General features: G+C 55.0%; 1 protein-coding gene across 1 annotated transcript in view; it reads left to right on the forward strand.

Moving 5' to 3' along the window:
* The first annotated feature begins 359 nt into the window (after window positions 1–359).
* Window positions 360–14,402, forward strand: part of EPPK1 (epiplakin 1) — a 45,678-nt gene continuing 31,635 nt past the window's right edge. The window contains 12 exon segments of the mRNA XM_087930417.1: window positions 360–8,357; window positions 8,447–9,011; window positions 9,014–12,046; window positions 12,049–12,105; window positions 12,108–12,188; window positions 12,191–12,223; window positions 12,226–12,808; window positions 12,810–13,152; window positions 13,242–13,584; window positions 13,587–13,940; window positions 13,943–14,071; window positions 14,074–14,400. Of these exon segments, the coding sequence (XP_087786543.1) occupies window positions 429–8,357; window positions 8,447–9,011; window positions 9,014–12,046; window positions 12,049–12,105; window positions 12,108–12,188; window positions 12,191–12,223; window positions 12,226–12,808; window positions 12,810–13,152; window positions 13,242–13,584; window positions 13,587–13,940; window positions 13,943–14,071; window positions 14,074–14,400 (13,777 nt within the window). The 5' untranslated portion in view covers window positions 360–428.

Genomic DNA, 14,402 nt, shown 5'->3' on the forward strand with positions numbered 1-14,402 from the left:
CGTAGTATGTATTTAATTAACTGTGCCCTGAAGGAATTCCCCCCAGAACATAATGAGAGAGGCTCCTTCAGGCAGAAGGATTGTCCCCGTAGTCATACATTCCAGGAAAGGAGGAGAAGGTCACAGTCATACATATGCATAGGTGATAGATGATGTAAGAATGAATATTCACACTCAGAAAACCTCAAGTTACTTTCCTAGCTTTCTACTCCTAATATTATCAAGAAAGATCGTCTTAATAAGAAGAAGTTTTGAGAAAGCACCCTGAAAAGCAAGGCTGTCCCAACTAGTGTACACACCTTCTCTGTTTGCACTGTGCCTACAGCTCCGAGACTTTGTTTCCCCTCATGGTGCCTTCCCTTTCCTCTCTCTGCAGGATCTCTCTGACCATTGCAGGAGGCTCAGCGGCAGCAGTGGCAGCGGCAGTAATGGAAGCCTCACAGCCAAGTGGCTCAACGACCCCCAACATCAGAAGCATCTCAGGAGTCTTTGTGGAGGCTTCTGGCAAGACCACGAGCCTGGCACAAGCTCTCCAGGACCACCTGATCCAACCGGATGTTGCCCTGGCCCTGCTGGAAGCCCAGGCAGCCACAGGGGGCATCATTGACCCCAAGGGTGAGTGTCTCCTCTCTGTGGTGGAGGCCCTGGCAGTGGGATTGGCAGGGCTGGAAATGAAGGAGAAGCTGCTGTGCGCAGAGCGGGCAGTGACAGGTTTCCCTGACCCCTACACAGGGGAGAAGATCTCCCTCTACCAGGCCATCCAAAAAGAGCTGATTGGAAGAAAGCTGGGCTTGCATCTCCTGGAAGCCCAGATAGCCACCGGAGGGGTCATTGAGCCCGTTTCTGGCCATCGCATCCCTCAGCAAGAGGCCTGTGCACGGGGCTATTTGGACGTGGACGTGAGCGACTCCCTCTCTGATCCAGGGAACGAGGAGGCCAAGGGCTTCAGGGATCCCAATACTGACCAGAGGGTCACCTACACAGAACTGATGAGAAGATGTGTTGCAGACCCAGCCAGAGGCCTGCTCTTGCTGCCTCTCAAGATCTCTTTCCCTGGACTGAGAGGGGCTGTGTGTAGCCGGGAGCTGCTGGATTCTGGAGTCATTGACTCCACCACATTTGAAGCCCTCCAGAAGGGGGAGATGACAGTGCAGGAAGTGGCAGAGATGGACTCAGTGCAACAGTCCACGTCGGAGATCACCAGCATTGCTGGAGTAGCCATCCTGCCAACGAATGAACGCAAGAGCCTTTACCAAGCATTAGTAGAGCACCTCCTCCCTCCTGGCACAGCTGAAATTCTGTTGCAGGCTCAGGTGGCCTCGGGCTATTTAATCGACCCTGTAAAGAACACAAAATTAACTGTGGCTGAGGCCATCCAGGCAGGAATTGTTGGGCCGGAGCTGTTTGGGAAATTGACTTCAGCTGAGAGAGCAGTCACAGGATACAAAGACCCCTACACAGGGGAGACCATCTCTTTGTTTCAAGCCATGCAGAAACACCTGGTGCCCAGGAACCCAGGACTTTTCCTGCTAGATGCCCAGCTCGCCACGGGAGGCATCATTGATCCACACGCCTATCACCGACTTCCGACAGAGATGGCCCTGCAGAGGGGCCACTTGGATGAAGAGACGTACAAGCTGCTGTGCAACCCTACGGACGAGGCCCGTGGATTCTTTGAGCCCAACTCAAAGGAGAAGTTGTCCTATGGGGAGCTGCTCTTGCGGGGCGTCTCTGATCCAGATACCGGGCTCTGTCTCTTGCCTCTTGCTGGAGATCATGAGGGGAGTCATACCTTCATTGACCACAATACAAAGCTGGCCCTGGAAAACACCACGGTGTCGGTGGCCTCCAGTAGGTTCAAGGGAAGGCCCATATCCCTCTGGAAGCTACTCTTCTCAGAATACCTGACGGGAGAGCAGAGGAGAACTCTTATGCAGCAATTCTCCTGCGGGTTCCTTTCTCCTCAGCAGCTGGCTGACAAAATCCGTCTCATGGTGGAACAAACCGTTGCCGACTCCCGGGTCACCTTTGAAGGCCTGAGGGAAAAGGTGACACCTGCCCAGCTCCTGAGCTCTGAAATCATCAACAGAGACTTATTTGAGAAGTTAACGCAGGGAGAGACCCTGGTCAAAGACGTGATTAACATGGCCACAGTGAAGAAGTACTTGGAAGGGACTGGCAGCATTGGTGGGCTGCTCCTGCCTGACTCCCAGGAGAGAATGAGCATCTATGAAGCCAAGAGGAAGGGCTTCCTCCGCCCAGGGACGGCACTTATCCTCTTGGAGGCTCAGGCGGCCACAGGACACATCATTGACCCTGTGGCGAATGAGAGATATTCTGTGGATGAGGCCTTGCGTGGCAACATCATAGGTCCAGATGTGTATAGCAAGTTGCTGGCGGCTGAGAAAGCAGTGACTGGCTATAAGGATCCTTATACTGGGAGCAAGATCTCCCTTTTCCAGGCAATGAAAAAAGACCTCATCGTGACAGAACATGCCATTCGCCTTCTGGAGGCCCAGATCGCCACTGGAGGCATCATTGATCCTGTCAATAGCCACCGCCTCCCAGTGGAAGTGGCCTACAAACGGGGCTATTTTGAGAAGAAAATGAGCCTGATCCTGTCAGATCCCAGGGATGACACCAAAGGCTTCTTTGATCCAAACACCCATGAGAACCTAACTTACCTACAGTTAAAGGAGAAGTGCATTGTGGAACTCACCACAGGCCTCTGCCTCCTGCCACTCAACAGCAGGAAGCACCAACCCCTGGATGATGCCACCAAGCAGGCCTTCAGGAGCTCCTGGCTCTTTGTCAAACACGGGCGCTTCCAAGGACAGAGAGTCTCCTTGTGGGATCTGCTGAACTCAGAGTATTTCAGTGAGGGAAAGAGAAAGGAAGTCTTCAACCACTACAGACTTCAGAAGGTCACCCTGGAGCAGATCTGCCTCTCCCTTGAAGAGGAAATGAAGAAGTGGGCTTGCATCCAGTTCCCAGCTCTCCGAGGGAAGGTCAGTGCTTACCACCTGCTGGAGAGAGGCATCATTGACCGGACTCTCTTTGAGGAGATCCTAGATGGAGTGGTGAGCCCAGAGGACGTGCTGCACCTGGATTCAGTCCGAAGGTACCTCTATGGCATGGGAAGCATAGGGGGAATTCTGCTGCAACCCTCCAATGAGAAACTGAGCCTCTATGAAGCTATGAAAAGGAACATGGTGGTGCCTGGAGTTGCCTTGCCCTTGCTGGAGGCCCAAGCAGCCACTGGGTTCCTTGTGGATCCAGTGAGCAGCCAAAGACTTTCCCTGGATGATGCAGTGAAGAAAGGCCTGGTTGGCCCTGAGCTTTACGAGGTGTTGCAGCAGGCTGAAGAAGCTGTCACTGGCTACAGGGACCCCTTCACCGGCAAGATAATCTCCCTCTTCCAAGCAATGAAGAAAGACCTTTTGCCAGACAGGAAAGCCAGGCAGTTGATGGATGCCCAGCTGGCTACTGGGGGGGTCATTGATCCACACAGCGGCCACTATGTCCCCATAGAATTTGCCCAGAAAAGTGGCTACCTGGATGAGGAGTTTGGGAAAACCCTTTCCAACCCGAGTAGTGATTCCAAGGCTTTCAGCACCCTGGACAGGAAAGAGAGGGTCAGCTATGGGCAGTTGATGGACCAGTGTCAGAAGGAGGCACATTCGGGCATTCAGCTCTTGCCTCTGGCACAAACAGCTTCTGCTTGCTCCACTGAAGAGCAAGTCCAGCAGTGCTTGAAGGAGACCTTCATTGAGGACAAGGGGGTCTCTCTCTGGGACCTGCTGAGTTCCGGCTACTTCACTGAGGAGCAGAAGTCAGACTTTTTGGATAAGCACAGCTCCGGAGCAGTTTCCCTTCACCAGCTGGTCAGCCTTGTCCAGCAGCTTATAAATGACATAGAAATGAAAGCTAAGACGCAGGTCACTTTCCAAGGTCTGAGAGGAGCAGTGCCAGCCGTCTGGCTCCTGGATGCAGGCATCCTTTCAGAAAAGGTGTTCACTGAGCTAGCCCAGGGCAAAAGATCACCCAGCGAAGTGTCTGAGATGGAAAGTGTCAAGCTGTACTTGCAGGGCACAGGGAGCATTGCTGGAGTTTTCGTTCAGGCCTCCAAGGAAAAAATGGGCATTTACCAAGCTATGCAGGAAAGGCTCCTCTTGCCAGGGATGGCGGCACAGCTGCTCAGCACCCAGGCAGCCACCGGCTCCATCGTGGACCCAGTGTCTAATCGGCGGTTTGGTGTTGAGGATGCCATCAAAAGTGGCATCGTGGGAGAAGAGCTGATGGAAGAGCTGCTGCAAGCCGAGAGGGCGGTGACCGGCTTCCCTGACCCCTACACAGGGAAACCACTCTCGGTGTGCCAGGCTATCAGGAAGGAATTACTCCCTGCCAGGGTGGGCATCCCCATGCTCGAGGCCCAGCTGGCCACTGGAGGAATCATCGACCCTGTTCATTGCCATCACCTGCCCCTCCGAGTGGCCTTCAAGCATGGCTTGATTGATGAAGAAATGCAGAGGGCTCTTTCTCAGGACAGCAAGGAGAGCCAGGTTTTCTTTGACCCGAATACCCAGGAGAGCCTGACCTACCAGCAGCTGAAAGACAGGTGCATCCAGGACCCTGAGTCGGGGCTCTGGCTTCTCCCACTGACTGAAGAGGCAGCTTTTTATGGAGACCAGCAAGCCATGGAAGTGCTAAACTCTTTCTCCGTCTCGATCAGCATCGGGAGGTTTAAAGGACAAGAAGTTTCTCTCTGGGACTTGCTCCACTCGGAGTACATCCCGAAGGCCAAGCGGAGGGAGCTGGTGCTGAGATACAAAGATGCGCATGAGGAGCTCCTTCATGAAATGGCATCATCCATCAAGAAGATCATCAAAGAGACGGAGCAGCAAAGCCAGAGGTTCACTTTCAAAGGCCTAAGGAAGAAGGTGTCAGCCAGCGACCTCTTCCAGTCCCAGCTCATAGACAAGATGACCCTGGACGAACTCCAGCAGGGGAAGACAACTGTCCAGGAAGTCAGTGAGATGGAGTCCGTCAAGCGCTTTCTGGAGGGGTGCAACTTCATTGCAGGGGTCCTCATAGAACCAGATCATGAGAAAATGAGCCTCTACCAAGCCATGAGGCGAGGCCTGCTGAGACCAGGGGCAGCTCTGGTCTTGCTGGAGGCCCAGGCAGCCACAGGGTACCTCATTGACCCAGTAAAGAACAAGAAGCTCTCCGTGGATGAAGCAATGGCAGCAGGGCTGATTGGAAAAGAAATTTATGAGAAGCTGCTGAGTGCAGAAAAAGCCGTCACTGGATACACAGATCCCTACACCAAAGGGCAGATCTCTCTCTTTGAGGCCATGAATCAGGAGCTGATTGTGAGGAGCCATGGCATCCGCCTGATGGAGGCACAGATTGCCACGGGGGGCATCATCGACCCTGTGCACAGCCACCGCATCCCCGTGGAGGTTGCCTATAAGCGAGGCTACTTTGATGAAGACCTGAACCGCATCCTTCTGGACCCCACAGATGATACCAAAGGCTTTTTCGACCCCAATACACATGAGAACCTCACTTATCTTCAGCTTCTGGAACGCTGCACCCAAGATTCAGAAACTGGGCTGTACATGCTGCAGGTTGTCAGAAAAGGGGAAAGCTATTTCTACATTGACGAGGCAACAAAAGAATTTTTGAAAGCACAGACTATGCACGTACAGGTAGGCCGGTATAAAGGCCAGGCAGTCTCTCTGTGGGGCCTCCTCTGCTCCCCATATATCCATGAACAGAAGAGGAAAGATCTGGTCAGGCAGTATAAGGATGAGAAGGTCACTTTGCCACAGCTCTGCAAAACCATCACCGCCATTGTGGAGGAAACAGAACAGGCAGCCCAGAAGCTCAAGCTGAAGGGGCTGAGGGGGCAAGAGGTGTCTGCCGCAGAGCTCTTCAATGCAGAAATCATTGACAAGGCAACTTTGGACAGACTGCACCAGAAGACCCTTCCTCTGCAGCAGCTTGCCCAGAGGGACGCCGTGAAGCGCTACCTGGAGGGGACAGGCTGCATTGCAGGTGTCTTGGTAGCCGGACAGGGGTTGAAGCTGCTTGCCTATGAGGCCATGAAGAGAGGCTTTCTCTCCCCAGAACATACTCTGCTACTCCTAGAGGCCCAGGCTGCCACAGGCCTCCTCACCGATCTGCTGGAGAAGAAGCCCTCCTCAGTTGACCAGGCCATCTCTCTTGGGCTGGTTGGGGAAGAGTTTCACAAGGCACTCCTCCTTGCTGAGAAAGCCATTACTGGATATACTGACCCCTCCACAGGGGACAAGCTCTCCCTTTTCCAAGCCATGAAAAGGAACCTGGTAGAGAAAGCCTATGCCCTCCGGCTGCTGGAGGCACAGGTGGCCACAGGTGGAATCATTGACCCTATACACAGTCACCGCCTCCCTGTGGAGGTGGCTTGCAGACGGGGCTACTTGGATGAAGAAACTTGCCTCCTACTATCTGATGAGGGGCTTCTTCCCAAAGGATTTGTAGATCCCAATACCCAGGAAAGGATTACCTACACTCAGCTCCTGCTCAGGTGCACCAAAGATGCAAAGACAGGTGCATACCTGCTGCCGTTACGAGAGAAGAGGGAATATATCATTGTGGATGAACAAACTAAGCAGGTCCTCTCATCTTGCAAAATAAAAGTAGGCCTTGGGAAATACAGGGGACAACCAATTTCCCTTTGGGAACTTCTTTCTTCGGACTACGTTACGGAAGAGAAGAAGAAAGAAATGATAAAAAAGTATAAGGAGGGGAACTGGACAGTTCTGCAGAGTATCACAAGGCAAATACGGAAGATCATAGAGGAAAGAGAAGACCACAGAAAAGACATTTGGTTCCAAGGACTACGGAGGCAAGTCACAGCTTCTGAACTACTAAAGGCAGACATCATTAATGAAGAAGTTATGCACAATTTGGAAGCAGGAACAGAGAAAGCACAAGATGTAGCAAAGAGGGATTCGGTGAAGAGGTACCTGGAAGGCAACAGCTGCATTGCTGGCGTGCTGGTGCCCTCCAGGACAGACCCTTCCAAGTCAGAGAAGATGACCATCTACCAGGCCATGCGGAAAGGCATTCTGAGGCCAGGCACGGCCCTGGTGTTGCTGGAGGCACAGGCTGCCACGGGCTTTGTCATGAACCCACTGAAAAATGAGAGGCTCTCTGTAAGTCAGGCAGTTGAAGCTGGTGTAGTAGGGGAAGAAATACAGAAAAAACTACTCTGTGCAGAGAAAGCCGTAACAGGTTACACGGATCCAAACACAGGAAAAAGTATTTCCCTCTTCCAAGCAATGACAAAAGAATTAATCTTAAAAGAGCATGGGATCCGCCTTCTGGAAGCCCAGATTGCCACGGGGGGCATCATCGATCCTGTGCACAGTCACCGCCTCCCCGTGGAAGTAGCGTACAAGCGGGGCTACTTTGATGAGGAAATGAACCGGATCCTCTCTGATCCCACAGACGACACCAAGGGCTTCTTTGACCCAAACACACACGAAAACCTCACTTACCTGCAGCTTCTGCAGCGGTGCCTGCCCGATCCAGAGACTGGTTTGCTGCTGCTCCACGTCATGGACAAGGGCTGGTCCTCCTCTTACCTCAACGAGAACACCAGGAAGGCTTTGCAGGCGGCCAAGACCAAGATCGGCGTGGGGCTCTTCCAGGACCAAGAGGTTTCTGTGTGGGACCTCCTCTTCTCCAGATACATCCTTCCGTCCAAGAGGCAGGACTTGCTGAGGCAGCACAAAGCAGGCACCATGACACTTGAGCGCCTCACCCAGGTCCTCATCGCCATCGTCACTGAGGCAGAGGAAAAGATCGCCAGGCCCATCGGTCACAGAGAAGCTCCCAGCCAATCAGACACAACAGCAAATGCTGCCACGGATGAACCAAGCCTCAGAGAGCCCTGGATGAAGACCCTCGAGGCCACGACCGTGGATATGCCTGCAGGCAACTGCCAAGGGCAGAGGGTCACTCTGCGGGACCTGCTCTTCTCAAACAACATCCCTGAGGAAAAGAGGACAGAGTTACTGGACTTGTACAAAAGTGGGCTCCTGTCAACGGAGCGGCTCAGCAGCATCCTCCACACACTGGTTGCCAAAACGGAAGCCACTGGCAGGAAGATCAATGTGAAGGTGAGGAGTCCAGATCAACAGGCGGTGGCGGTGGCGGCGGCGGCGGCAGAACACCAGGCTCTGAGGGATTCTTCCTTAGACCCGGCAAACTGGGAAAGCGCCCTGCGCTCTCAGCTCCTCCCAGCACCTTCCGCTGACCAACAGTCCTCCGCTTGGGACATCCTGTTCTCCGAGCGCCGCAGAGCATGAACGGGAAGAGCTTCTGGGCAGATACAGGAGGGGCAGCCTCCCCTTAAGGAGCTCACAAAGATTCTCTCAGACCGCCTTCCCAGGACCACAAGCAGCAAACGTCATCTTCCCATGGACTTCCACGCACCCAGTTCAAGCACCGAGGCCAAAGAGGCCAAAGAAGAGGGGGAAATGATGCTGGCGACCTGGGAGGCAAAGAGGAGGCTCTGAAGTCCCGGATGGTGGAGGTCACCGCTGCGGCGTTTGACGGGCGTAAAGTGTCGGTGTGGGACGTGCTTCATTCCAAGTATATCCCTGAGGAGAAAAGGAAGGAGCTTCTACAACTGTACCAATCGGGCATCCTCACCATTGACCAGATGGAGACCGTGGTCTCCGCCATTGTCAATAAGGCAGAGGAAATGAAAAAGAAAGAACCGTCCCGGGCTCCCTTGCCTTCTGGCTCCTGGGAAGGTCCCTTGCGTAACCAGACCATGACCCTGCAAGTTGGCGAGTTCCAAGGACAGAGGATCTCCGTCTGGGAACTCCTCTTCTCCCAAAGCATTCCAGAAGGCCAAAGAGAGGAGCTGCTGATGAAATACCGATTGGGATCCTTGACCATTCAGGAAATGATCACCATCCTGACCTCACTTCACGCCAAGGACAGGCCTTCTTCCCCAGGAGAGGAAACCACTCTTCCTCCCAGCACAATGAACTGGAACGCACCTTGCGACAGGTGACCATAGACGTGCCTGTGGGTGAGTTTCAAGGCTCCAGGCGATCCGCGTGGGAGCTCCTCTTCTCCAAGTACGTGACTGCGGCCAAGCGCCAGGAGCTGCTGCAGAAGTACCAAGAGAGGTCTGTGGCCCCAGGCGAGCTGGTCCAGATTCTCACCACCCTGATTGAAGAGATGGAAGAGAAGGGCAACCAGCTGAAGTTCTCGGGGCTCAGGAAGCAGGTGTCGGCCTCAGAACTGTTCGACTCCCACATCATCAACCAGGCCACACTCTCCGAGCTCGCGCAAGGCGCCAAGACGGTGGAGGAGGTCACGGAAATGGATTCGGTGAAGAGGTACCTGGAAGGCAACAGCTGCATCGCTGGCGTGCTGGTGCCCTCCAGGACAGACCCTTCCAAGTCAGAGAAGATGACCATCTACCAGGCCATGTGGAAAGGCATTCTGAGGCCAGGCACGGCCCTGGTGTTGCTGGAGGCACAGGCTGCCACGGGCTTCATCACCGACCCCCTGGGCAATAAGAAACTGTCCGTCGATGACGCCGTCTCCGTTGAACTGGTGGGGGCCGAGCTGCGGGAGAAGCTTCTCTCTGCAGAGAGGGCTGTGACTGGCTATAAGGACCCCTACACGGGGAACAAGCTCTCCCTCTTCCAGGCCATGAAGAAAGGTCTCATAGTCAAAGAGCATGGGATCCGCCTGCTGGAAGCCCAGATTGCCACGGGGGGCATCATCGATCCTGTGCACAGTCACCGCCTCCCCGTGGAAGTAGCGTACAAGCGGGGCTACTTTGATGAGGAAATGAACCGGATCCTCTCTGATCCCACAGACGACACCAAGGGCTTCTTTGACCCAAACACACACGAAAACCTCACTTACCTGCAGCTTCTGCAGCGGTGCCTGCCCGATCCAGAGACTGGTTTGCTGCTGCTCCACGTCATGGACAAGGGCTGGTCCTCCTCTTACCTCAACGAGAACACCAGGAAGGCTTTGCAGGCGGCCAAGACCAAGATCGGCGTGGGGCTCTTCCAGGACCAAGAGGTTTCTGTGTGGGACCTCCTCTTCTCCAGATACATCCTTCCGTCCAAGAGGCAGGACTTGCTGAGGCAGCACAAAGCAGGCACCATGACACTTGAGCGCCTCACCCAGGTCCTCATCGCCATCGTCACTGAGGCAGAGGAAAAGATCGCCAGGCCCATCGGTCACAGAGAAGCTCCCAGCCAATCAGACACGACAGCAAATGCTGCCACGGATGAACCAAGCCTCAGAGAGCCCTGGATGAAGACCCTCGAGGCCACGACCGTGGATATGCCTGCAGGCAACTGCCAAGGGCAGAGGGTCACTCTGCGGGACCTGCTCTTCTCAAACAACATCCCTGAGGAAAAGAGGACAGAGTTACTGGACTTGTACAAAAGTGGGCTCCTGTCAACGGAGCGGCTCAGCAGCATCCTCCACACACTGGTTGCCAAAACGGAAGCCACTGGCAGGAAGATCAATGTGAAGGTGAGGAGTCCAGATCAACAGGCGGTGGCGGTGGCGGCGGCGGCGGCAGAACACCAGGCTCTGAGGGATTCTTCCTTAGACCCGGCAAACTGGGAAAGCACCCTGCGCTCTCAGCTCCTCCCAGCACCTTCCGCTGACCAACAGTCCTCCGCTTGGGACATCCTGTTCTCCGAGCGCTTCGTAGAGCATGAACGGGAAGAGCTTCTGGGCAGATACAGGAGGGGCAGCCTCCCCCTTAAGGAGCTCACAAAGATTCTCTCAGACCGCCTTCCCAGGACCACAAGCAGCAAACGTCATCTTCCCATGGACTTCCACGCACCCAGCTCAAGCACCGAGGCCAAAGAGGCCAAAGAAGAGGGGGGAAATGATGCTGGCGACCTGGGAGGCAAAGAGGAGGCTCTGAAGTCCCGGATGGTGGAGGTCACCGCTGCGGCGTTTGACGGGCGTAAAGTGTCGGTGTGGGACGTGCTTCATTCCAAGTATATCCCTGAGGAGAAAAGGAAGGAGCTTCTACAACTGTACCAATCGGGCATCCTCACCATTGACCAGATGGAGACCGTGGTCTCCGCCATTGTCAATAAGGCAGAGGAAATGAAAAAGAAAGAACCGTCCCGGGCTCCCTTGCCTTCTGGCTCCTGGGAAGGTCCCTTGCGTAACCAGACCATGACCCTGCAAGTTGGCGAGTTCCAAGGACAGAGGATCTCCGTCTGGGAACTCCTCTTCTCCCAAAGCATTCCAGAAGGCCAAAGAGAGGAGCTGCTGATGAAATACCGATTGGGATCCTTGACCATTCAGGAAATGATCACCATCCTGACCTCACTTCACGCCAAGGACAGGCCTTCTTCCCCAGGAGAGGAAACCACTCTTCCCTCCCAGCACAATGAACTGGAACGAACCTTGCGACAGGTGACCATAGACGTGCCTGTGGGTGAGTTTCAAGGCTCCAGGCGATCCGCGTGGGAGCTCCTCTTCTCCAAGTACGTGACTGCGGCCAAGCGCCAGGAGCTGCTGCAGAAATACCAAGAGAGGTCTGTGGCCCCAGGCGAGCTGGTCCAGATTCTCACCACCCTGATTGAAGAGATGGAAGAGAAGGGCAACCAGCTGAAGTTCTCGGGGCTCAGGAAGCAGGTGTCGGCCTCAGAACTGTTCGACTCCCACATCATCAACCAGGCCACACTCTCCGAGCTCGCGCAAGGCGCCAAGACGGTGGAGGAGGTCACGGAAATGGATTCGGTGAAGAGGTACCTGGAAGGCAACAGCTGCATCGCTGGCGTGCTGGTGCCCTCCAGGACAGACCCTTCCAAGTCAGAGAAGATGACCATCTACCAGGCCATGTGGAAAGGCATTCTGAGGCCAGGCACGGCCCTGGTGTTGCTGGAGGCACAGGCTGCCACGGGCTTCATCACCGACCCCCTGGGCAATAAGAAACTGTCCGTCGATGACGCCGTCTCCGTTGAACTGGTGGGGGCCGAGCTGCGGAGAAGCTTCTCTCTGCAGAGAGGGCTGTGACTGGCTATAAGGACCCCTACACGGGAACAAGCTCTCCCTCTTCCAGGCCATGAAGAAAGGTCTCATAGTCAAAGAGCATGGGATCCGCCTGCTGGAAGCCCAGATTGCCACGGGGGCATCATCGATCCTGTGCACAGTCACCGCCTCCCGTGGAAGTAGCGTACAAGCGGGGCTACTTTGATGAGGAAATGAACCGGATCCTCTCTGATCCCACAGACGACACCAAGGGCTTCTTTGACCCAAACACACACGAAAACCTCACTTACCTGCAGCTTCTGCAGCGGTGCCTGCCCGATCCAGAGACTGGTTTGCTGCTGCTCCACGTCATGGACAAGGGCTGGTCCTCCTCTTACCTCAACGAGAACACCAGGAAGGCTTTGCAGGCGGCCAAGACCAAGATCGGCGTGGGGCTCTTCCAGGACCAAGAGGTTTCTGTGTGGGACCTCCTCTTCTCCAGATACATCCTTCCGTCCAAGAGGCAGGACTTGCTGAGGCAGCACAAAGCAGGCACCATGACACTTGAGCGCCTCACCCAGGTCCTCATCGCCATCGTCACTGAGGCAGAGGAAAAGATCGCCAGGCCCATCGGTCACAGAGAAGCTCCCAGCCAATCAGACACGACAGCAAATGCTGCCACGGATGAACCAAGCCTCAGAGAGCCCTGGATGAAGACCCTCGAGGCCACGACCGTGGATATGCCTGCAGGCAACTGCCAAGGGCAGAGGGTCACTCTGGGACCTGCTCTTCTCAAACAACATCCCTGAGGAAAAGAGGACAGAGTTACTGGACTTGTACAAAAGTGGGCTCCTGTCAACGGAGCGGCTCAGCAGCATCCTCCACACACTGGTTGCCAAAACGGAAGCCACTGGCAGGAAGATCAATGTGAAGGTGAGGAGTCCAGATCAACAGGCGGTGGCGGTGGCGGCGGCGGCGGCAGAACACCAGGCTCTGAGGGATTCTTCCTTAGACCCGGCAAACTGGGAAAGCGCCCTGCGCTCTCAGCTCCTCCCAGCACCTTCCGCTGACCAACAGTCCTCCGCTTGGGACATCCTGTTCTCCGAGCGCTGCAGAGCATGAACGGGAAGAGCTTCTGGGCAGATACAGGAGGGGCAGCCTCCCCTTAAGGAGCTCACAAAGATTCTCTCAGACCGCCTTCCCAGGACCACAAGCAGCAAACGTCATCTTCCCATGGACTTCCACGCACCCAGTTCAAGCACCGAGGCCAAAGAGGCCAAAGAAGAGGGGGAAATGATGCTGGCGACCTGGGAGGCAAAGAGGAGGCTCTGAAGTCCCGGATGGTGGAGGTCACCGCTGCGGCGTTTGACGGGCGTAAAGTGTCGGTGTGGGACGTGCTTCATTCCAAGTATATCCCTGAGGAGAAAAGGAAGGAGCTTCTACAACTGTACCAATCGGGCATCCTCACCATTGACCAGATGGAGACCGTGGTCTCCGCCATTGTCAATAAGGCAGAGGAAATGAAAAAGAAAGAACCGTCCGGGCTCCCTTGCCTTCTGGCTCCTGGGAAGGTCCCTTGCGTAACCAGACCATGACCCTGCAAGTTGGCGAGTTCCAAGGACAGAGGATCTCCGTCTGGGAACTCCTCTTCTCCCAAAGCATTCCAGAAGGCCAAAGAGAGGAGCTGCTGATGAAATACCGATTGGGATCCTTGACCATTCAGGAAATGATCACCATCCTGACCTCACTTCACGCCAAGGACAGGCCTTCTTCCCCAGGAGAGGAAACCACTCTTCCCTCCCAGCACAATGAACTGGAACGCACCTTGCGACAGGTGACCATAGACGTGCCTGTGGGTGAGTTTCAAGGCTCCAGGCGATCCGCGTGGGAGCTCCTCTTCTCCAAGACGTGACTGCGGCCAAGCGCCAGGAGCTGCTGCAGAAGTACCAAGAGAGGTCTGTGGCCCCAGGCGAGCTGGTCCAGATTCTCACCACCCTGATTGAAGAGATGGAAGAGAAGGGCAACCAGCTGAAGTTCTCGGGCTCAGGAAGCAGGTGTCGGCCTCAGAACTGTTCGACTCCCACATCATCAACCAGGCCACACTCTCCGAGCTCGCGCAAGGCGCCAAGACGGTGGAGGAGGTCACGGAAATGGATTCGGTGAAGAGGTACCTGGAAGGCAACAGCTGCATCGCTGGCGTGCTGGTGCCCTCCAGGACAGACCCTTCCAAGTCAGAGAAGATGACCATCTACCAGGCCATGTGGAAAGGCATTCTGAGGCCAGGCACGGCCCTGGTGTTGCTGGAGGCACAGGCTGCCACGGGCTTCATCACCGACCCCCTGGGCAATAAGAAACTGTCCGTCGAT

The sequence above is a fragment of the Pseudonaja textilis genome, chromosome 3, assembly GCF_049901715.1.
Source record: "Pseudonaja textilis isolate UNSWEBS1 chromosome 3, rPseTex1.2, whole genome shotgun sequence".
Classification (NCBI taxonomy): Eukaryota; Metazoa; Chordata; class Lepidosauria; order Squamata; family Elapidae; genus Pseudonaja; species Pseudonaja textilis.